The sequence below is a fragment of the Triticum aestivum genome, chromosome 2A (assembly GCF_018294505.1).
Source record: "Triticum aestivum cultivar Chinese Spring chromosome 2A, IWGSC CS RefSeq v2.1, whole genome shotgun sequence".
Taxonomy (NCBI): Eukaryota; Viridiplantae; Streptophyta; class Magnoliopsida; order Poales; family Poaceae; genus Triticum; species Triticum aestivum.
In genome coordinates, this window is record NC_057797.1 from 125,698,979 (window position 1) to 125,722,457 (window position 23,479).

At 46.3% G+C, this 23,479-nt stretch overlaps 1 protein-coding gene across 1 annotated transcript; it reads right to left on the reverse strand.

Annotated features, from left to right (window-relative positions):
• Positions 1-4,614: 4,614 nt before the first annotated feature.
• LOC123184995 (pterocarpan synthase 1-like) lies at positions 4,615-5,529 on the reverse strand. Its single transcript, XM_044597015.1, has one exon. The coding sequence runs from the start codon at positions 5,495-5,497 to the stop codon at positions 4,892-4,894; it is 606 nt and encodes a 201-aa protein (XP_044452950.1). The 5' UTR covers positions 5,498-5,529; the 3' UTR covers positions 4,615-4,891.
• Positions 5,530-23,479: the final 17,950 nt, after the last annotated feature.

A 23,479-nucleotide genomic window follows, 5' to 3' on the forward strand; every position in this document is an offset into this window, starting at 1 on the left:
ACACACAATTCCGTCCCGTTTGAATTTGCAGCATTGGCAGTAGTATTCGCCTTCGCTTATCGATGCCTTCACAAAGTAGTTCCTTCCCTTGTCCGGGTCTTCAGGTTCTGAATCCGACATGCCCAGGATAGAACACACCTTGAACGTATGTTCGTCCACCTGGAAAGCCGTGTACATGCTGGCACGCTTTATTTCTTCCTGGAATCTGCAAGTTTTGTGTGGTTTTGTTAAACTCGTGTGTGAAGTTTTTTGTAGCACCTTATGTTGTTGTGGGCCAATGGAAGTACAGTTCGTTCAAACATGGCAACTACATTTCAATGAACATGGCAACTGCAGTTGAGGAAACATGGCAAGTACAGTTCATTAAACATGGCAACTACAGTTCATTAAATATGGCAATTGCAGTTCATTAAACATGAAAACTGCAGTCCATTAAACATGGCAACTGCATAACAACTTCATTTGGAATTTGCATTCCATACCATCATGGCCAATGGAAATACAGTTCATTAAACATGGCAACTGCAGTTGAGTAAACATGGCAACTGCACTTGAGTAAACATGGCAACTGTAGTTCATTAAACATGGCAAATTGTAGTCATTAAACATGGCAACTACATATCATGGTTACTCTGTACTCGATGGCTACTTTTCAAAAAATCATCATTTTCAAATAAGCTTTTCAACTGCATTGCATTCTACATGGCACCTACTACCTTCATGCTTGTGCAAATAAGATTGTACCACAAATGACTTACTTGTTAAGAATCTTGTTGGTGTATATCTTGCTCATCTGCCTCTCCATCGGTAAATACGTTAGCAATTTTGGCTACTTGAGCGCGCTGTTCGCTTCTTGTTGTAGCTCAGATCCCAGTATTTTTTGTTGCAAAGCGGTGTACTGCCTGTCAAACTGTAGCAATGAGTTGCCAGGGCTCACATACCGCTTCAAAACAGCATTGAACCCCTCACTGTGCTGTGTAGTCTGCAGAAACAGGAAGAAGCACTACATGAAGTAGGTCGGCACCCAGTACATTCGCTTTTCCCACAGGCTAGCAAGCGTCTCGTGGTCTTGGACTTGATATGTTTCAATCATAGCCATCCAGCTCCTTTCAAACTCCTCCATCGTCAAGTTGTGGTCCACGCACAGCTCAAATGCCTTGTGCAGCTCTAGACGGTCAGCAAAGAACGGCCCTAGCGTCTCCTTAGCCTTCTTTATAATGTGCCAGCTGCATTGCCTGTGCAATGCCAACAAAAAGACCTCCTCTATGCCTACACGCATGCTAAAATCCTGGTCTGTTATTATGTTCATCGGAGCAAGTCCACCCATGCACTCAAAGAAGGTCTTGAACAGCCAAGTGTACCCATCCATGTCTTCGTTCCGAACGACCCCGCAACTGAACTGCAATGACTGATTGTGCTTATTTATTCCTATGAATGGAGCGCATGGCATCTTGTACATATTAGTGAGATATGTCGCGTCGAATGAAATGCAGTCTCGGAAATGTTTGTAGGCTCTTCTTGCAGCACCATCCACCCAATGCATGTTCCTAACACGGTCCTCATCGTCCAATCTTATCATGTAGAAGAAATCTGGATCTTCTTTCACTTTCTCATCGAAGTAGGCTATTGTGGCTTCTATGTCAGCCAACTTGCTTTCTCTATGGTACTTTGCCTTTAGGTTTGTGACGTCTGCCGGTATGTAGGGCATGCTACTCAGAGTCCCATTTTTGCTGTGGATGAGGGAGAGTATTCGGACCATTCTTGATGGACCGACGTTACAATCATGTAGCAGCTTTATGAATTTCTTCTCGAGGGGGGTGAATCCTCTGTGGGCGGTCAGAAATTTTACCAAGTCAAACTTCTTATGAGCTCGTGGTTGTGCTCGTCAAAATATTCAGTGACCACCCATCGTGCTCCATCTACGTTCAGCTTACACCGAACAGGGCATTCCGTCTTGACAATGATACCTCTGTTTCGTTCCGGAACGACAGGCGCATCACCTTTGCCCTTCTTGTTTCTTCGTGCCTTGTAGCACCTCATCTCACCTCTGTTGTACTCGTTAGTTTTTTTAATTTTCCTATGGCATTCGGTGTTGACCGCAAACCCATGGAACTTTGCATATGTCTAGTAGAATTCCTTTGCATCTTCAAACGAATCAAATCTCTGCCCAACATACGGTGGCTGAGGTACGATGATTTCTGATTGCCCACCATCTTCATCCCCTTGTGCTTCGTCATCGGTTTCATCATTCACTTCAGTATCGGCTGCTATTTCATCTGCTTGAGTGTTGCTTGTGCTGGTGTACAAAGGTGTGCTTGTCGGCATTGCTGGAACGATTGCCATTTCCGACACTGACTCGGCATTGTTTGTGGCATGAGTGTTGGTTGGCTAGTGGAACGTGTCTTCCGTGTGCTCAGAGCTCCCCGCAGTAGATGTCCCTTCGCCGCTATTAATTGTAGTTGAAGGTCCTGCAATAAAAAATCAAGTACGAGCGTAAGATTTTGCTTGAATGGCATGTTTATCGTAACAGAGTACAGCAACTGCATGTGATTTTGCATGACATCATTCACACAGCTAGCCATGAATCTGCATATGGCCATGCATGGCAATTGTAATTCTCCAGTAATGGCAGCTACTATTGCCAATACATGGCAACCAGCTTCTTTTAGCATAAAAACTTGGATTCTATAGCCATGGCAGCTACAGTCCAACATACATGTTAACTACTATTGTCAATACATGGCAACCGGTATATTATAGCATCGAAACTTGTATTCTAGGCCTGAGCTCAATAGGCAAATGTGATCAATCATGAATGTTGCACACACTCTTATAGCAATTGGCAAATCTTGAAGAAAATATATGACTATTTGCACACGGCCACTTGGTAGCATTTTTTGTTTGTTTTTTCCACCACCACCGTTACAAATCTACTTTTCCTCACATGCTATTCCCACAAAAGCAAATGCGGTACTGCTTTCTGGTTCACATTTTTTACCTTGTTGTGTTGCATGTGTTGATCTTGTGTGGTCTGTCATTCCAATTTGATGTGCTCTATCTGCAATAGCGTTGTCCTGCAACTGTGAAGCTTGCCATGAGACGTTTGTCGATGTGGTTCCACCGTAACAACCTGCGATCATGGTAGCAGTTGGTCATTGCATGGCAACTATAGTTTGTTCAACATGGCACATGTTGTGGTCCAACCATGCCACACAAATTTGTTCACACTTGTCATCCACGGTTGTTTAGACATTGCAATCACATTTGATTAAACATGGCAACTGCAGTTGTCCAGGCATGGCAACTACAGCTGTCAGATATGTTCCTTTCTCCTAACTCACTGTCCACAACTTCACTTCATGCACTCACCTGTGTACGACGTTGATGGAAGGTACATGGTTGCCGCCTGATGCCACGTGCTGCATGAAGGTCCTACATTTTTCCGACGTAACTCGTGAGTCTTTTTCCATCCTTGCAAGTTTAATTTCATGTCCACAATAGTAAGTTTCTTTTTCATATGTGTTACCTTGATTTTCCACATTAGCTAGCTGAAGTTGGTTCCCCGTACATTTGCCAGCGTTAGCGCCCTGTGACTGAACTTGCTATGCTGCCCCCCTGATTGTGGTTTGGTCATAAGAACCTGCTAAAAATTAGATTGTAGGACATAAGTAGAATGACATCTTCATCGTCACGAACATGGCAACTATTTATTTTTTTGTTTATCATGCATCGTACCGATGCCCGCGTAGTGCTCTAGTAGTGGCAGCAATGGCCCTGAAGAAATGAGTTGGTTGTACTCTACTGCGTCCCAAGGTGGCGTTTCCGGCCTTTGAGAAAGCCAAGGATCAGTGTCGTCTTCGTGATTCATTCTTCTGCTTTTTTTCCACCACTGTGTTGTTAGTCACTGCATGAACAAGAACGCATCAACAATCCGCAAAAGGCATTCTTGTTGTTTGCACGTAGAAGATAACACGGCAATCTTATCACATTTCTTGTGTACGCAACCAACACCTCATGGCAAGTAGGACATGCACATTCATTCTCTTTTCTGAATTCTGGATGCTAGCTATCACTTTGAAGCGATGGCAACAGACAATAAAATAGGATGGCAAGCAACAAGATAACATGGTGGCAACTAAGGACAACGATAGATGGCAACTGACGTTAGATACAAGTGGTAATTATTTTTCCTCCCTCCCTATGCCAAATTCCTCCTTTCTCTCCCTATTTTTAGTGATTCCTACACATGCTTCATTACCAACTGCTCGCACCAAGCCAACCCAGAAGCTTGGCACAACTCTAGCATAGTATATGGCAGATCTGGCGTATGTTGGTGGGCAAATGTGAAGACACACAAATTCGTGGGGTGTTTGCCCTGATAGCGTGGATCCAGTTGCCATCTTCGTGGGCAAATTTGCAATTTCAGATTTCTGGATAGAAGAAGACCGAGAAACAGAAGGAGATCAGAGATCCACTTGCTTTAGTTCGTCGTCTTGGGAGGGCGGGGTTGGGGTGGGAGGGGTCGGTGGGTGGGTGGTTAGCAGTGGGAAGGCGCTATGGATCTGCTCTGGTTGCCATGGCAACCAGAGAAGGAAGGCGATGGAGGTAGGGGATCGAGAGGTGGGAGACGATGGCGGCAGGGCGGACTAGGGATCCAAAGGAGCCCGGGACGACTGGCGTGTTGGGTCGTGTGGGCAGCGCGGTCGTTTGACCCGGATGTGTGGACGGTTTTGCCACACACTGGACGTGCGAGCTGTGGCTGCGCGCGCCCGGACGCGGCCGTGCGGGCGGGTTCTTCTCCATGCCACACGAGGCGTGCAGCACAACCACCCGATACACCACACGTGTGGCAATTATTGACGTCCTAGATAATTTAGCAACCACAAAAAAGTTAAAGGTAGGCGCTGTCGCACGGGAGCACGAAGAAGTCGACCTCGGAGGTGGCCGGCGACATCTGGCCGAGGAGCTTGAGCAGGTAGTACCCGCGCGCCATCCTGAACTTGCCGCTGCCGCCCACGATGTTGCGCTCGGAGGTTCCCTGGAAGCCCTGGAAGGAGCCCTCCACGGACAGCGCGCTCCCGGCGTGCTCCCCGCCGACGAACACGACGGTGGCGACCGTCAGGTGGCCCTGCAGCGCCTGCCCCATGGCGACGATGATGCCCTGGTACCGCGCCACGAGTGGCGAGTCCCGCTCCCGGCCGGTGCGGAGCTCGTCGTCGAACACGGCCACCTGCCCGAACGTCGCGTTGGCGCCGAAGGGGGACGGCACGAGGAGCCCCTCCATGGCGTTCGGGCCCGAGAGCGTCTCGTGAGTGTACTGGTGGATGTGCGTCAGCTTTTTCTTCCCGCCGTCGGCTGCGAGGACGGCGGGTATGACGAGGAGGAGGAGGAGCGACGGTATCGGCGACATAGTGGTTTGCTGAATGAGTTCTGTTGCTGCTGTCGCCGTCGGCTCATGGTTCTGCTTTTGTAGGAAGAGATCTCCCACTTTCGCCATAATTCTCAGACGGTGGAGTGGGGCTCACATGGAAGGTTGGCTGGCGGGGGACAGGGAGAACTGGAGAAGCAATAATGCAGCCTGGCGGTGGCGCCTCAGCTCAAGAAAATCCGAGAGAACTTACTTACCCCCGCTAGCGAGCTCCCCCCCCCCCCCCCCCCCCCCCCCCCCCCAATCCCCGCCGGCGGCCACCGCTCTCTTGCCGGCGGCCATCCGGGCCCCGGTCCCCACCCCCCGCTGTCCTTCCGCTCGCGCTCGTCATGGCGGACGGCCCCGCGAGCCCTGCGTCGGTGTCCTCCAGGCTTCAGCCCATCATCTCCGGGCTCGGTCTGTCAGGCTCGTCGGGATCTGAGGGCGGTTCGACTGGAGCTGGAGGTGCGCCGGCTGGTGCAAATCCTGGACCGGCTGCGGGATCTGCCGTTCCTTGGCGCAGGCCCGGTCCTTCGCGCAAGGCGCTATGGCGCAAGAGGAAATCTTTCCAGAATATGAAGATGGCGGCGGCGGGTGGATCCAGGTCGCGCTCCCCTGCCTCGTCGCCGGAGAGGAGGGAGATCTCGGCTGACCTGTTCGGCCTCTGTTTCAAGTGCTTTCGAGATGGACACAGAAGAGACGACTGCAGTTTCCCCCCCACTCTGCATCCGGTGCAGACTGGAGGGCCACATCTCCACGGAGTGCAAGCGGCCGAGAAGCCCAAGGTCGGAGGAAGAGCACCGGCGAGACGCCATTGCCAAGGTTGTGCGGTCTTCGCAGCTGCCGACACAGGCCGGACTTGCACACAGGCTGACGCTGGCGACTAGGCAGACCTCTCCACTGGAGAGGACCTCGCCAGTGCCAGTGGTCACCGCACCTATGGTGTTCGTGCAGGCTTCGGCTGCAGCCGTGGGTACTGGTGGTGTTTGCGTGCTTCGCCGGACGCAGGAGATTGACGATCTGGAGCAGTGACTTAGGCTGGCAGTGGTGGCTTATGTGGGCGGCACCAGACCGGCGGTGTCGTGCCAGGAGGCGGCCGAGGCAATTTCCGAGGAGCTGCACATCCCTCGCCATCGTTTCTCGGTCCACAAGTTCCATCCCGAGGACTTCCTTGTGGTGTTCGCCGCGCCAGAGCTTCGTAACAGGGCATTAGCTGCGGGCACCATCGAGCATGGCTTCTTCAAGCTGTTCGTCAAGCCATGGCTCAAGCAAGCGCAGGCTGTTACCAGGGTGATGCGCTCGCAAGTTGATCTTATGATCGAGGGAGTTCCTTCCCATGCATGGACGACGGAGACTGTGGCTGAGTTACTTGGTTCGGTGTGCTTGATTGAGAGTATGGTGCCAGAAACTGAGAACAGAGAAGATCTCTCCCTCTTCAAGTTGCGAGCTTGGTGCGTCGACCCGGAGGAGGTGCCGATGGACAAGCGCCTCTGGGTGCCCGAGCCGGAAATGAATGTAGGGCCGGGCGCACGAATGCCTATGTCCCGGGCATTGCTGGAGTACAAAACCTTCATACACATCGGGAGAATCCATGATCATGAGGGTCTTGAGCGTTGGTTGAGACCGCCTAGCTCAAATGGAAGCGGACAAAGTGAAATGCCGAAGGACTTTGGGGACTACTCTGGCCAGGGCGAATGGCGTGTGCTGCCATGGACTAGGGGCGTTCGTGATCACCGTGGTGGTGCACCGGCTGGTGGCGCCACAGGTCGCTCATACAGACAGGCCCTTGTTGGGCGCATTGGGCCATCGAACTGGCAGATCCCACCGATGGCCTCTCGCATGGCGACGATGGCATGCGCGCTCAGTGGCAGTACCATGGGGACTGTGACGAATCAGAATCAGGACGAGGTGGCCGCCGCCGCACGCGCTCCACCAGCGCTGCAGCCGCTGTTGGCCACAGAAGATCCGGGGAGGAGTTCAGGAGTAAGGCCTGCACATGCTCAGGTGGTGGCCAATCCGGCGCAGCTCTCTGTGCTGGGGCAGGATAAGGTCACTTTTGACCAGGTAGAGATAAGGATTGGAGCCAACTAGGAAGCCGATGTGGGTGCCGACACCTCGGGGCTGGAAATCGAAGTCGAGAAAGGAAACGAGGACAAAACGATGGGCGAGGCTTTTTAGAAAGGGATCTCTTCCGATCCCGGGCGCAGGCAAAACTCTGGGAGAGGCCATCATGGTCGTCGCATTGGCGGAGCCAAACCTAGCCAATCACTACACGGGAGATAGGGCTGAGGATCTGGCGCGTACGGATGTGGGTCGCCTCGAGGGGGCCACCACTACCCAATCTCAGCCGGGAATAGAAGAGGAGGCCATGCAGCCAGATTCCTCGCTGGTGTGTCTGCCCGACAAAACCGCAGATGGGTGGGCCCCCGTGCCGGATGTGCTGCAGCTTGCGACAACTGAGGAGATAGCGCGTTCAGCAAATGATACGACTGACCTGGGTCCCGCTCTACAGGAGTCTGAGGCAAACACTGTGGAGGCCGATGTGACCACGAGAGATGCATGCATGCAAATGCAGCTGCATGGCGGATGCGTTTCGGACGTTGGTGCACCTGTCTCTCAGCAGCATGAGGGGCACTTAACTGCCAAGGAGATGGCGGCCCTGGGAAACATTAAGGCGTTTTGTACCGGACTGCTCAAAAAACTGAAGGAAATATGCCCTAGAGGCGATAATAAAGTTATTATTTATTTCCTTATATCAGGATAAATGTTTATTATTCATGCTAGAATTGTATTAACCGAAAACATGATACATGTGTGAATACATAGACAAACACAGTGTCACTAGTATGCCTCTACTTGACTAGCTCGTTGATCAAAGATGGTTATCTTTCCTAGCCATAGACAAAGAGTTGTCATTTGATTAACGAGATCACATCATTAGGAGAATGATGTGATTGACTTGACCCATTCCGTTAGCTTAGCACTTGATCGTTTAGTTTGTTGCTATTGCTTTCTTCATGACTTATACATGTTCCTATGACTATGAGATTATGCAACTCCCGTTTACCGGAGGAACACTCTGTGTGCTACCAAACATCACAACATAATTAGGTGATTATAAAGGTGCTCTACAGGTGTCTCCGAAGGTACTTGTTGGGTTGGCGTATTTCGAGATTAGGATTTGTCACTCTGATTGTCGGAGAGGTATCTCTAGGCCCACTCGATAATACACATCACTTAAGCCTTGCAAGCATTGCAACTAATGAGTTAGTTGCAGGATGATGTGTAAAGAGACTTGCCGGTAATGAGATTGAACTAGGTATTGAGATACTGACGATCGAATCTCGGGCAAGTAACATACCGATGACAAAAGGAACAACGTATGTTGTTATGCGGTTTGACCGATAAAGATCTTCATAGAATATGTAGGAGCCAATATGAGCATCCAGGTTCCGCTATTGGTTATTGGACGACTATATTTGGATATCGAAATAGGATATGTTACTTTTGAGCATCCTGGTTCCGCTATTGGTTATTGACCGGTAAAGATCCTCTTCCTTCCCTCTCCCTCTCCAAATAGGATAGGGAGTCCTACTCCCGGTGGGAGTAGGACTCCCCCCTTGGGCACGCCTCCTCCCCTTGGCCGGCCCTCTCCTCCCCTCCTTTATATACGGAGGAGAGGGGCACCCCATAGACACAACAATTGATCTCTTGGATCTTTTAGCCGTGTGCGGTGCCCCTCTCCGCCATAGTCCACCTCGATAATATCGTAGAGGTGCTTAGGCGAAGCCCTATGACGGTAGAACATCAACATCGTCACCACGCCGTTGTGCTGATGGAACTCTCCCTCAAAGCTTGGCTGGATCGGAGTTCGAGGGATGTCATCGAGTTGAACGTGTGCAGAACTCGGAGGTGTCGTGCGTTCGGTACTTGATCGGTCATATCGTGAAGACGTACGACTACATCAACCGTGTTGTGCTAACGTTTCCGCTTTCGGTCTACGAGGGTACGTGGACACACTCTCCCCTCTCGTTGCTATGCATCGCCATGATCTTGCATGTGCGTAGGAAATTTTTTGAAATTACTACGTTCCCCAACAAAAACTAGCGCCACCGCTGCTCAAAGAGTTTGAAGGGCTACGTGGGGTCAAAACTGGCCAGGACCCGTTCACTCCAAGACGTGCAACCCGGTCCGTGTGTGCCGGCAACACAAGGAAGACGAAGGCCTCGACAGCTGAAACGGTTCTGGTCAAAACCCTAGGTTTTGACTGTGATGATCTGGCGGTCTCGGAGGATGTGCTAGGTCAGTTGCGTACGGTGTTTGACTCACCTCTTCAGGAGCCGTAGTTGAGGGCCATCGCAGCTATATTCGGGAAGGCGATGCCGCTCAATCTTGCGGAGGAGACAGGGATGGCTGAGCCGGTCTTGGTGCAGTAGGCGTGATCGCACGGGCGACTTTGGAGGCATATTTCTGATGTCTCTCAACGCCCTAGAGCTGGTGTGCTGGAACGTTCGAGGTCTCAACAATCTGGCCAAAAGGAAGGCGCTCAGAGGATTTTTAGAATCTGTCGTGCGGCGATTGTTTGTATCTTGGAAACTAAATTAGAGGTGGTGGACACTTTTGTAATCTTGCAATGCATGGGGCTGAATTATGATGGTTTCACTTATTTGCCAGCGTCAGACACTAGAGGTGGTATCTTTGTGGCTTGGGAAACCACACGGGTACGCTTGACAAATTTTGTCAACGATTCCCATAGCATTACTGGATACGTTTCGCCCATGGAGGGAGTGTCGTGGTGGCTAATAGTAGTATACGAGCCGCAGGAGGATGAACACAAGATCAATTTCTTGAACGAGCTTACGGAGCGTAGATCGCTAAGCCCAGGGCCTTGGCTTGTTATGGGAGACTTCAACCTTATCCTATATGCGGCAGACAAAAGTAACTCCAACCTGGACAGGAGAATGATGGGGAAGTTCAAGCGTTTTGTTGATGATAACGTGTTGAAGGAGCTCTTTTTGCATGGACGCAAGTACATGTGGAGCAATGAACGGGAGACGCCCACACTCACTAAAATAGACCGCGCTTTTGTCTCCGTCGATTGGGAGCTTGAACATCCGGATTGTTTGCTGCAAGCGCTATCTACTGAGTACTCCGATCACTGCCCGCTCCACCTCGCGCTCCATGAGCGCATGCATGTCATGAGGAGGTTTCGTTTCGAGAAATTTTGGGTCAAGATGGACGGGTTCTTGGATGTTGTCAAGGAGGCTTGGGTCTGCGACCCGGACATAACTGACCCTTTCATGCGACTTGACATCATGCTTCGAAATACAGCCCGAGCACTTGCAACTTGGGGACAAAAGGAGATAGGAAATATAAAGCTGCAAATTGCAATTGCCAACATAGTCATCTTGCGGTTCGACTGTGCTCAGGAGAGTCGAGTATTAACGGAGGAGGATAGATGGCTTAGAAGAACTCTTAAGCAACTAGTTTTGGGGCTGGCTTCTCTAGAGAGGACCATTGCTAGACAGAGATCGAGGGTCACTTGGCTGCGAGAAGGAGATGCTAACACGCAATTGTTCCACTTGGTTGCAAATGGGAGATGAATGAAAAACTACATACCCTCCCTGACCGTGGACGAGCACATCATCACAGATCAGGTAGGCAAGGAGGAAGCTTTCTACAAGGCATACAAAGAGCTACTTGGCAAAGACTGTGCCCGAGATTTCACGCTCGATTTGGAAGAACTGGGCGTCACGAGTATTGATCTTTTGGAGCAAGACTGTGTATTCTCTGAAGAAGAGATTTGGGGTGCAATCAAGGATTTGCCTTCGGATAAGGCGCCTAGGCCGGACGGTTCATTGGCCTTTTCTTTCAAAAGGCTTGGGAGATCATCAAGGATGATATTGTGGCGGCAGTTCATAAACTTTTCCTCGGCAATAGGAGGGGATTCGGAAGGCTCAACCAAGCATTGATCACACTTATTCCTAAATCCCCGGAAGCATGTGCAGTGTTTGACTTCTGGCCTATATGCCTTGTGCACAGTATGCCCAAGATTGCATCCAAACTGTTGACCGCCAGGCTAAGGCCACGCATGGGAGAGCTAGTTCAGACAAATCAGTCTGCTTTCATCAAGGGCAAATGCTTACACGACAACTTCCTCTTGGTCCGGCAAATGGCGCGTTCGATGCATAGGAGGAAAGCCAAGGGTGTGTTACTCAAGCTAGACATATCTAAAGCCTTCGACTCCCTGGCGTGGTCGTTTCTGTTTGAGGTGTTAAGGGCTAAGGGCTTCTCGGAGCGTTGGATTTCTTGGATCGTGATCCTACTTACTACTGCCAGCTCGAGAGTTTTGGTGAACGGCTGCGCGGGTGACAAATTCATGCATGCAAAAGGGCTTCGACAAGGGGACTCCAGATCACCCTTGTTGTTTGTTATTGCCATGGACATTCTTACGGCAATCATCAGCAAGGCACATGAGGACAGAGTGTTTAGTACCATCAATGGATGTAGCCCTATGCAGCGCTTGTCCCTGTACGCGGATGATGTGGTTCTATTCATAAAGCCAACTTGGTCAGATCTCATGTTCGTCAAGGAAATTCTCATCATCTTCGGCGTGGCATCAGGACTCAAAGTAAACTATGCCAAATCAGCGGCAATCATGATTAGAGCGGAGAGTGAGGATGAGGAGCTTGTCAAGTCTGCACTACCATGGAAGATTGGCACATTTCCGTGCAAATATCTAGGGCTCCAACTAATCATAAAACAGTTAAAAAGATCTGAGTGGCAACCCATTGTTGATATAGCCCTACACATTTTGCCAAGATGGCAAAGGGGCATGGTGACGAGGCCTGGGAGGCTCATACTTGTCAACCAAGTTATGAGGGCGTGAGCTACACATCACCTCATGATCGCAGAGGCTCCGAAATGGGCCATGGAAAGAGTGGATAAAGGGTGAGCCTTCTTCTGGGCTGGGATGGAGGCGGTGAATGGGGGCAAATGTGTTGTATCATGGACTAGGGTATGCAGGCCGAAGCACATGGGAGGGCTTGGAGTCATTGACCTGACTAAATACGGCATCGAATTAAGATTGAGATGTTAATGGCTCCGACACACAGACGAGACTAGGCCTTGGCAAGGCCTCAACTTGACCGCGGACAAAAAAGTTGACCAATCATTTGGGAGCCTAGTCAAATGGAAGGTTGGATCGGGAGGCAAAACCTTGTTCTGGAAGGACCGGTGGATACATGGTGCAACAATCAAAGAGATTGCTCCATTGGTGGCAGCAAAGGTGCGGACACAAGTAGCAAACCGAAGGCTTGTGCGGTATGCGATGTACATGCATACATGGATGGACGATCTAGTAGGAAGCCTATGTACTGAGGGTCTTACCCAGTTCATCGGACTTTAGGAGATTCTCATGGAGGTCCAGCTGGATGATCAGGTGGAGGACTGTCCCATCTAGGCTTGGAATGCAACGGGTGTATATACGACGTCTTCAGCATATAAGATGTTGTGTGAGGGAGGAACTAAATTCCACTCCTTCAGGGCCATATGGAAGTGTTGGGCACCTCTTGCGTGCAAGATTTTCATGTGGCTCGCCGTGTAATATAGACTGTGGACATCGGACAGGATAACCAGGCATGGTTTGCAAGACCAAACATCTATCTAACTGCTACTTGTGCGACCAAGAGGAGGACACGGTCAATCATATATTGCTGCAGTGTGTTTTCTCGCGGCAAGTTTGGGTCCGTTGCATCGACAGGATGGGTTTGATGGCGGATCTCTGCCCATCTTACGACTCTAGTTTGGTGCAATGGTGAACGGATGGTAGAAAACAGATATATAAGCACTCCAGGAAAGGTTTCGACACTTTCGTGATGCTAATCTGTTGGACGTTATGGAAGCAAAGGAACGCAAGGGTTTTCGGCATTGGAATGATCAAGAACGAGTGGGATACGGTGGACATGATCTTGGATGATCTTAGGACCTCGGCCCTGGTAGGAGCGTTTGGAGGACAACCAGTTGTAGAGTAGTCGAGTAGACCTAGTGTAACACCCCGGATGTAACTTACCATATTTGTACTCTGACTCTTGCCATTTTCGGCTCTAACTTATGAGATTCGTGGTTGGGTTCTTGTCTTTGTTTTTGCATTTTGTCCATGTCATGCATTTCATATCATGCCATCATGTGCATCTCATTTGCATACGTGTTCGTCTCATGCATCCGAGCATTTTCCCCGTTGTTCGTTTTGCGATCCGACACTCCTACGTCCTCCGGCGCCCCCTTTTGTCTCTTTTCATGCGAGGGTATTAAACATTATCGGAATGGACCGAGATTTTCCAAGCGGCCTTGGTACACCACCGATAGACCGCCTGTCAAGTTTTGTGCCATTTGGAGTTCGTTTGATACTCCAACGGTTAACCGGGGAACCGTAAAGGCCTCGTGTGTGTTGCAGCCCAACACCCTCCAAGTGGCCCAAAACCCATCCAAACCCCCTCCATCCTCTCGGCCGTTCGATCGCGATCGCGTGGCCGAAAACCGCACCTCATTTGGACTCTCCTAGCTCCCTCTACCTATAGATATGTCCCCCCCCCCGGATTTTCGCGCAGTCTAACCCTAGCCCCGCTCCCTCTCCGCCGCCGGACGTGTCCGCCGGCGCCAGACACGTCCACCGTTCCGTCGCAGCCAACAGGGGCACGCCACCTGTCCCTGGCCGCCAGGCCCGCTCGGGACCATCGCCGGCCCTCCCGGCCCGGGCCGCGCGCGCCACCACCTTCCGCGTCGCCCCCGCGCGCCCGAGAGCTCGTCCCCGCCGCCGCCCGGACTCTCGCCGGTCGCCACCGCCCCACTGCGACTCCGGCCACCGGCCGCACCATCACCGCGCCTGCCCTCGTCTCCGGCAAGCTCCATCGCCGCCTTCTCCTAGATCCGCGACCCCCTCCTCTGCTCCGGCCACCGCGAGGAACTCCGATGAACTCCTTTGGTCAACCTCAAAGTCCGTGCTGAAGCCCCAGATCCAGATCTAGAAAACCCTAGGGTTGACTTCGAAATTCTACTAAGTCATTTAATTTTGCATTCTGAAGCCCTGTTCATCATGCCATAACTTGTTGCATACTGCTCTGTTTCGTGCGTGTGATATATCAAAATGTTCATCAGGATGTCCTCTTCATTTTGTTCCATTGTGCCATGCTTGTTTGAGTCCATCTTGATGCCCAAATAGTCGATGCAAGAGTGCTATAAAATGTTAGGTGCTGATTCTTAACCGATTATGAGCATTTGTCATTTTTGCTACAATTGATGTGTGCTGCATATGGGCATGAGCTCTCCACGTGTTTTGGGCTATGTCATGCCATCTTTACAGGGGTGTATGCCATGTATTTTTGTGATCAATGTGGTGACTAGCACATGCATCCAAAGTAGCTCTCGTGATATTACTGATTTCAGGGACTTAGAATTTCACTAAGTCATTTCCCTGTTGTTATTTTTATGCCACGTATTCATGTTGCTACAGTGAGATCCATACTTCTTTTGAGTATGTTCAGTAAGGATGATTTGGACATATGGTTGTGCTCTACCCATCCATGTCCCTGTTTGCAATTATGGAGTTCCCTAGCATGACTCGGTCTTGCTCTACTTTTGCTATAAAATGTTTCTGGCAGATTGTTTACGTGTTAATCAATTTTGCCAAGGTTGATGTAGTTGATCCATGCATGCTATGAGTTTGTTCTTGCTTTGGTTAGCTTCATGAACATGTCTTCTAGCTGTTAGTATGCTTAGCTTGTCATGCAATGCCTTGTGTTGAGTGAATCAAGCTCGCAAAGTGGCCTTTGTAACTCTGTTTTTGTCATGTCCAGTTTTCTGCTAAGTCTGAATCTGTTAACGAAACTTGCTATGTTTACATGGGTACCATCATATTTTCTGTGCCTTTTTGGCTTATGGTCAGTAAGGTACTTTTGTTATATGCTTGGAGTAGATTCATGCCATGCCTTGTATTGCTATGTTCTGTTCCTTTAGCATGTCGTTATCTTGCTCTAAACATTGCTTCCTGATGTTAATTCCTGGCATGTTATTTCCACTAAGTCTGTGATGCTGATATCTTTTGCACTTTTCCCATGCTTGTTTGAACCTGATCTTGTGTGATTTAGCCGTAGCTCAGTGTTCATATTTTGTCAAGCATCTTGAGTAGATCACTGTCATGTGATTTGTTGCTATGTTGGAGTGCAGTAGCTTAGTTTCTTGTTGCATTCTAGATGGCATCATGTTGTTAATCGCATAATTGTGCCATTCTTGTTTTGCTTGCCATTTGCAAACCGTGCATCCGTTTCTGGCGATCTTTATATCGATTTAAACCGAAATCAACTTATCTTTCCAGCGGCACTCTTGGTTTGCCAAGTTGAGGCTTGGTTCAATCTTTTCCTTCCGGAGCATGCATATGCATTGCATATCACATCCCGCATATCATGCCATATTTTGCATCATGTTGCTTGCGCATTCCATCGTGATTGATTGTTGGTCATTTTCTTGTGTTCTTGCTTTGGGTAGAGCCAAGAGACAAGTACGTGATCGAGGAACCCGTTGAGTATGCTTACGAGGATCAAGCTTACGTCAACTCAGAGAACTTTGCAGGCAAGATGACCATACCCTCGAAATCACTTCTATCTTTGCTTGCTAGTTGCTTGCTCTATTGCTATGCCGTGATACCTACCACATGATTTATCATGCCTCCCATATTTCCATGTCAAACCTCTAACCCACCTTTCTTAGCAAACCATTGTTTGGCTATGTTACCGCTTTGCTCAGCCCCTCTTATAGCGTTGATAGTTGCAGGTGAAGATGGAGTTTTTTCCTTGTTGGAACATGATTATTGTTGGGATATCATTATTATATCTTGTTTACTTTAATGCACCTATATACTTGGTAAAGGATGGAAGGCCCGGCCTTATGCCTGGTGTTTTGTTCCACTCTTGCCGTCCTAGTTTCCGTCATACCGGTGTTATGTGATGTCTACTACACAACCTTCTTCTTGTAGACGTTGTTGGGCCTCCAAGTGCAGAGGTTTGTAGGACAGTAGCAAATTTCCCTCAAGTGGATGACCTAAGGCTTATCAATCTGTAGGAGGCGTAGGATGAAGATGGTCTCTCTTAAGCAACCCTGAAACCAAATATATAAAAACAGCAAGGTAACTAATGATAAAAGTGAGCGTAAACAGTATTGCAATGCGTGGACATAAGGCCTAGGGTTCATACTTTCGCTAGTGTAAGTCCCCTCAACAATAATATCATAATTGGATCACATAACTATCCCTCAACATGCAACAAAGAGTCACGCCAAAGTCACTAATAGCGGAGAACAAACGAAGAGATTATGGTAGGGTAGGAAACCACCTCAAAGTTATTCTTTCCAATCAATCCGTTGGGCTATTCCTATAAGTGTCACAAACAGCCCTAGAGTTCGTACTAGAATAACACCTTAAGACACACATCAACCAAAACCCTAATGTCACCTAGATACTCCAATGTCACCTCAAGTATCCGTGGGTATGATTATACGATATGCATCACACAATCTCAGATTCATCTATTCAACCAACACAAAGGACCTCAAAGAGTACCCCAAAATTCTACCGGAGAATCACGACGAAAACGTGTGCCAACCCCTATGCATAGGTTCATGGGCGGAACCCGCAAGTTGATCACCAAAACATACATCAAGTGAATCACGTGGTATCCCATTGTCACCACAGATATCCACGGCAAGACATACATCAAGTGTTCTCAAATCTTTAAAGACTCAATCCGATAAGATTACTTCAAGGAGAAAACTCAATTCATTACAAGAGAGTATAGGGGGGAAGAAACATCACAGGATCCAAATATAATAGCAAAGCTCGTGATACATCAAGATCGTATCACCTCAAGAACACGAGAGAGAGAGAGAGAGAGATCAAACACATAGCTACTGGTACATACCCTCAGCCCCGAGGGAGAACTACTCCCTCCTCGTCATGGAGAGCACCGGGATGATGAAGATGGCCACCGGAGAGAGATTGCCCCCTCTGGCGGGGTGTCGGAACGGGTCTAGATTGGCTTTCGGTGTCTACGGAGGCTTCTGGCGGCGGAACTCCCGATCTATCGTGCTCACCGATGTTTTTAGGGTATATGGAGATATATAGGCGGAAGAAGTACGTCAGGGGGGGGCCACGAGGGTGGAGGGCGCGCCCATGGGGTGGGCGCGCCCCCTGCCTCGTGACCTCCTCGCAGATCCCCCGACGTGCACTCCAAGTCTTCTGGGCTTCTTTTCTTCCAAAAATGAGTTCCGTGAAGTTTCAGGTCAATTGGACTCCATTTGGTTTTCCTTTTCTTCGAAACCCTAAAACAGGGTAAAAACAGAAACTGGCACTAGGCTCTGGGTTAATAGGTTAGTCCCAAAATGATATAAAAGTGTATAATAAAGCCCATAAACATTCAAAACAGTAAATAATATAGCATGGAGCAATCAAAAATTATAGATACGTTGGAGACGTATCAGCATCCCCAAGCTTAATTCTTGCTCGTCCTCGAGTAGGTAAATGTTAAAAACAGAATTTTTGATGCGGAGTGCTACTTGGCATAATTTCAATGTAGTTCTTCTTAATTGTGGTATGAATATTCAGATCTGAAAGATTCAAGACAAAAGTTCATATTGACATAAAAATGATAATACTTCAAGCATACTAACTAAGCAATTATGTCTTCTCAAAATAACATGGCCAAAGAAAGTCCATCCCTGCAAAATCATATAGTTTAGTCATGCTCCATTTTCTTCACACAAGAATGCTCTCATCATGCACAACCCCGATGAAAAGCCAAGCAATTGTTTCATACTTTAGTAATCTCAAACCTATAAACTTTCACGCAATACATGAGCGCGAGCCATGGATATAGCACTATGGGTGGAATAGAATATAATGAGGGGGGTTATGTGGAGAAGACAAAAAGGAGAAAGTCTCACATCAACGAGGCTAATCAATGGGCTATGGAGATGCCCACCGATTGATGTTAATGCAAGGAGTAGGGATTGCCATGCAATGGATGCACTAGAGCTATAAATGTATGAAAGCTCAACAAAAAGAAACTAGTGGGTGTGCATCCAACTTGCTTGCTCAAGAAGACCTAGGGCACTTGAGGAGGCCCATTGTTGGAATATACAAGCCAAGTTCTATAATGAAAAATTCCCACTAGTATATGAAAGTGATAACATGAGAGACTCTCTACTATGAAGATCATGGTGCTACTTTGAAGCACAAGTGTGGTAAAAGGATAGTAACATTGTCCCTTCTCTCTTTTTCTCTCAGTTTTTTGGGCCTTTTCTTTTTTTATGGCCTTTCTCTTTTTTTGGGCCTTCTCTTTTTTTATGGCCTTTCTCCCTTTTTTTATTCCTCACTTGGGACAATTCTCTAATAATGATGATCATCACACTTCTATTTATTTACAACTCAATGATTACAACTCGATACTAGAACAAAGATGACTCTATATGAATGCCTCCGGCGGTGTACCGGGATATGTAACGAATCAAGAGTGACATGTATGAAAGAATTATGAACGGTGGCTTTGCCACAAATACTATGTCAACTACATGATCATGCTAAGCAATATGACAATGATGAATGTGTCATGATGAATGGAATGATGGAAAGTTGCATGGCAATATATCTCGGAATGGCTATGGAAATGCCATAATAGGTAGGTATGGTGGCTGTTTTGAGGAATATATAAGGAGGTTTATGTGTGACAGAGCGTATCATATCACGGGGTTTGGATGCACCGGCGAAGTTTGCACCAACTCTCAATGTGAGAAAGGGCAATGCATGGTACCGAAGAGGCTAGCAAGGATGGAAGGGTGAGAGTGCATATAACCCATGGACTCAACATTAGTCATAAAGAACTCACATACTTATTGCAAAAATCTACAAGTCATCAAAAAGCTCGGCACTACGCGCATGCTCCTAGGGGGATAGACTGGTAGGAAAAGACCATCGCTCGTCCCCGACCACCACTCATAAGGAGGACAATCAAATAACACCTCATGTTTCAAATTTGTTACACAACGTTTACCATACGTGCATGCTATGGGACTTGCAAACTTCAACACAAGCACTTATCAAATTCACAACTACTCAACTAGCACGACTTTGATATTATTACCTCCATATCTCAAAACAATCATCAAGCATCAAACTTCTCTTAGTATTCAATACTCTCATAAGAAAGTTTTTACTATTCTGGAATACCTAGCATATTAGGATTTTAAGCAAATTACCATGCTATTTAAGACTCTCAAAATAATCTAAGTGAAGCATGAGAGTTCATCTATTTCTACAAAATAAAACCACCACCGTGCTCTAAAAGGATATAAGTGAAGCACTAGAGCAAATGACAAACTACTCCGAAAGATATAAGTGAAGATCAATGAGTAGTTGAATAATTATGCAACTATGTGAAGACTCTCTAACATTTAAGAATTTCAGATCTTGGTATTTTATTCAAACAGCAAGCAAAACTAGATAAAATAAAATGACGCTCCAGGCAAAACACATATCATGTGGTGAATAAAAATATAGCTCCAAGTAAAGTTACCGATGAACGAAGACGAAAGAGGGGATGCCTTCTGGGGCATCCCCAAGCTTAGGCTCTTGGTTGTCCTTGAATATTTCCTTGGGGTGCCATGGGCATCCCCAAGCTTAGGATCGTGCCACTCCTTATTCCATAGTCCATCGAATCCTTACCCAAAACATGAAAACTTCACAACACAAAACTTAACAGAAAACTCGTAAGCTCCGTTAGTATAAGAAAGTAAATCACCACTTCAAGGTACTGTAATGAAATTATTATTTATTTATATGTGTGTTAAACCTACTGTATTACAACTTCTCTCTGGTTTATAAACTCTTTTACTAGCCATAGATTCATCAAAATAAGTAAATAACACACAAAAAATAGAATCTGTCAAAAACAGAACAGTCTGTAGTAATCTGGATCAAACGTATACTTTTGGAACTCATAAAATTCTCAAATAAATTTCTGGACGTGAGGAATTTATCTATTAATCATCTTCAAAAATAATTAACTAAATAGCACTCTCCAAATAAAAATGGCAGCAATTCTCGTGAGCGCTAAAGTTTCTGTTTTTTACAGCATGATCAACAAGACTCTCCCCAAGTCTTCCCAACGGTTCTACTTGGCACAAACACTAATTAAAAGCATAAAACCACATCTAAACAGATGCTAGATGAATTATTTATTACTAAACAGGATCAAAAATCAAAGAACAAAAATAAAATTGGGTTGCCTCCCAACAAGCGCTATCGTTTAACGCCCCTAGCTAGGCACGATGATTTCAATGATGCTCACATAAAGGATAAGAATTGTAACATAAAGAGAGCATCATGAAGAATATGACTAGCACATTTAAGTCTAACCCACTTCCTATGCATAGGGATTTTGTGAGCAAACAACTTGTGGGAACAATAATCAACTTGCATAGGATGGTAAAACAAGCATAACTTCAAAACTTTAAGCACATAGAGAGGAAACTTGATATTATTGCCATTCCTACAAGCATAAGTTCCTCCCTCATAATAAATTTTCAGTAGCATCATGAATGAATTCAACAATATAACCAGCACCTAAAGAATTCTTTTCATGATCTACAAGCATATAAAATTTACTACTCTCCACATAAGCAAAATTCTTCTCATTCGGAATAGTGGGAGTATCATAAGAGACTTGAATACAATAAATTATTTCCACATTAAAAGAGTAATGTTCAGAGAAGGGGTAATCATAATCATGACAAGTTTTATAAATATACTCACTACTTTTTATAGCATATGTATCATCACAATAATTATCATACGTAGGAGGCATGCTATCATCATTATAAATTTGCATATCAAAACTTGGGAGACTAAAAATATCGTCTTCATTAAGAGTAGCATCCCCAAGCTTGGGACAAACATTAATTGCAGCAAATATATTCTCAAAAACATCATTTTCATCAAACATAGCATCCCCAAGCTTCGGCCTTTTCATATCATAAGCATAATCACTCTCATCGTTAATAGTATAGATAGCACCAATAGTATAGCAATTATCATATTCTTCCAAGCAAGTGCCAAAAAGATTTTCAAGATCATAAGAAGTATCATTATCTTCCACAATTATATTTTCATGAGGCACAATAGTAATAGGGGCAGTATTATTTGAGAGAGATATCTTTTTACCTCTCTTCCTTTTTCTTTTCTTCTTCTTCACCACATCATGTGTGGGTTCAATCCTCTTTTTGGAGCTCCTTATTAATGAGATTGGTTGAATAGGAGGCTCCTCCTCATTACCTGATTCATCATAAGAAATAATAGGAGGGTATTGGGAAGTCTCTTCCCTTTCATTAGTATTCTCTTCATCTTCTATTTGTTTTCTTTTCTTTATGTAATTGGCAATATAAGGATTTTCAATGCAATTCACCGCACAATACATATAAATTTCCTCTAGATCAAAATGAAGAACTCTATCAAGATTAAACTTTGGAATATCCTCAGTTATACGTTTCATTTCCTCATATCCCAAAAGAAGACTAAGCTCTTTATGATGCTCAAGGTTAATCAAATTATCACAATTTTTTGATACGATTTGGTCATGAAACAATTTGCATTGGAGATTTAAATGACCATGTTCATTGCAAAGTTCACAAGGAGCGTGAAAAATATTGAATTTTTCAGCACAATCATCAAGACTTTCTTGCAAAAATTTAGTTTCTAAGTACTTATGCCTCTTGCAATATCTATCTTCCCTATTTGGTGTGTACTTACAAGCCCAATGCACTCCACAAAAATTGACATGTTTATAGGAGACATTTTCATCATAACTAGTGCAATCATCACTAGTATCATGGATATTCAAAGAATTCGTACTAACAACATTGCAATCATGCTCATCATTCAAATATTTAGTGCCAAACATTTTATAGATTTCTTCTTCTAGCACTTGAGCACAATTATCCTTTCCATCATACTCACGAAAGATATTAAAAAGGTGAAGCGTATGAGACAAACTCAATTCCATTTTTTTATAGTTTTCTTTTATAAACTAAACTAGTGATAAAACAAGAAACTAAAATACTTGATTGCAAGATCTAAAGATATACCTTCAAGCGCTAACCTCCCCGGCAACGGCGCCAGAAAAGAGCTTGATGTCTACTACACAACCTTCTTCTTGTAGACGTTGTTGGGCCTCCAAGTGCAGAGGTTTGTAGGACAGTAGCAAATTTCCCTCAAGTGGATGACCTAAGGTTTATCAATCCGTAGGAGGCGTAGGATGAAGATGGTCTCTATCAAGCAACCCTGCAACCAAATAACAAAGAGTCTCTTGTGTCCCCAACACACCCAATACAATGGTAAATTGTATAGATGCACTAGTTCGGCGAAGAGATGGTGATACAAGTGGTATATGGATAGTAGATAATGGTATTTGTAATCTGAAATTATAAAAACAGCAAGGTAACTAATGATAAAAGTGAGCATAAACGGTATTGCAATGCGTAGAAATAAGGCCTAGGGTTCATACTTTCGCCAGTGTAAGTTCCCTCAACAATAATATCATAATTGGATCACATAACTATCCCTCAACATGCAACAAAGAGTCACTCCAAAGTCACTAATAGCGGAGAACGAACGAAGAGATTATGGTAGGGTATGAAACCACCTCAAAGTTATTCTTTCCAATCAACCCGTTGGGCTATTCCTATAAGTGTCACAAACAGCCCTAGAGTTCATACTAGAATAACACCTTAATACACACATCAACCAAAACCCTAATGTCACCTAGATACTCCAATGTCACCTCAAGTATCCGTGGGTATGATTATACGATATGCACAATCTCAGATTCATCTATTGAACCGACACAAAGGACCTCAAAGAGTACCCCAAAGTTCTACCGGAGAATCACGACGAAAACATGTGCCAACCCCTATGCATAGGTTCATGGGCGGAACCCGCAAGTTGATCACCAAAACATACATCAAGTGAATCAC

Coding starts and splice junctions, on each gene's coding strand:
- LOC123184995 (XM_044597015.1), bottom strand. CDS start 5,497: ATGGCGAAAGTGGGAGATCTCTTCCTACAAAAGCAGAACCATGAGCCG.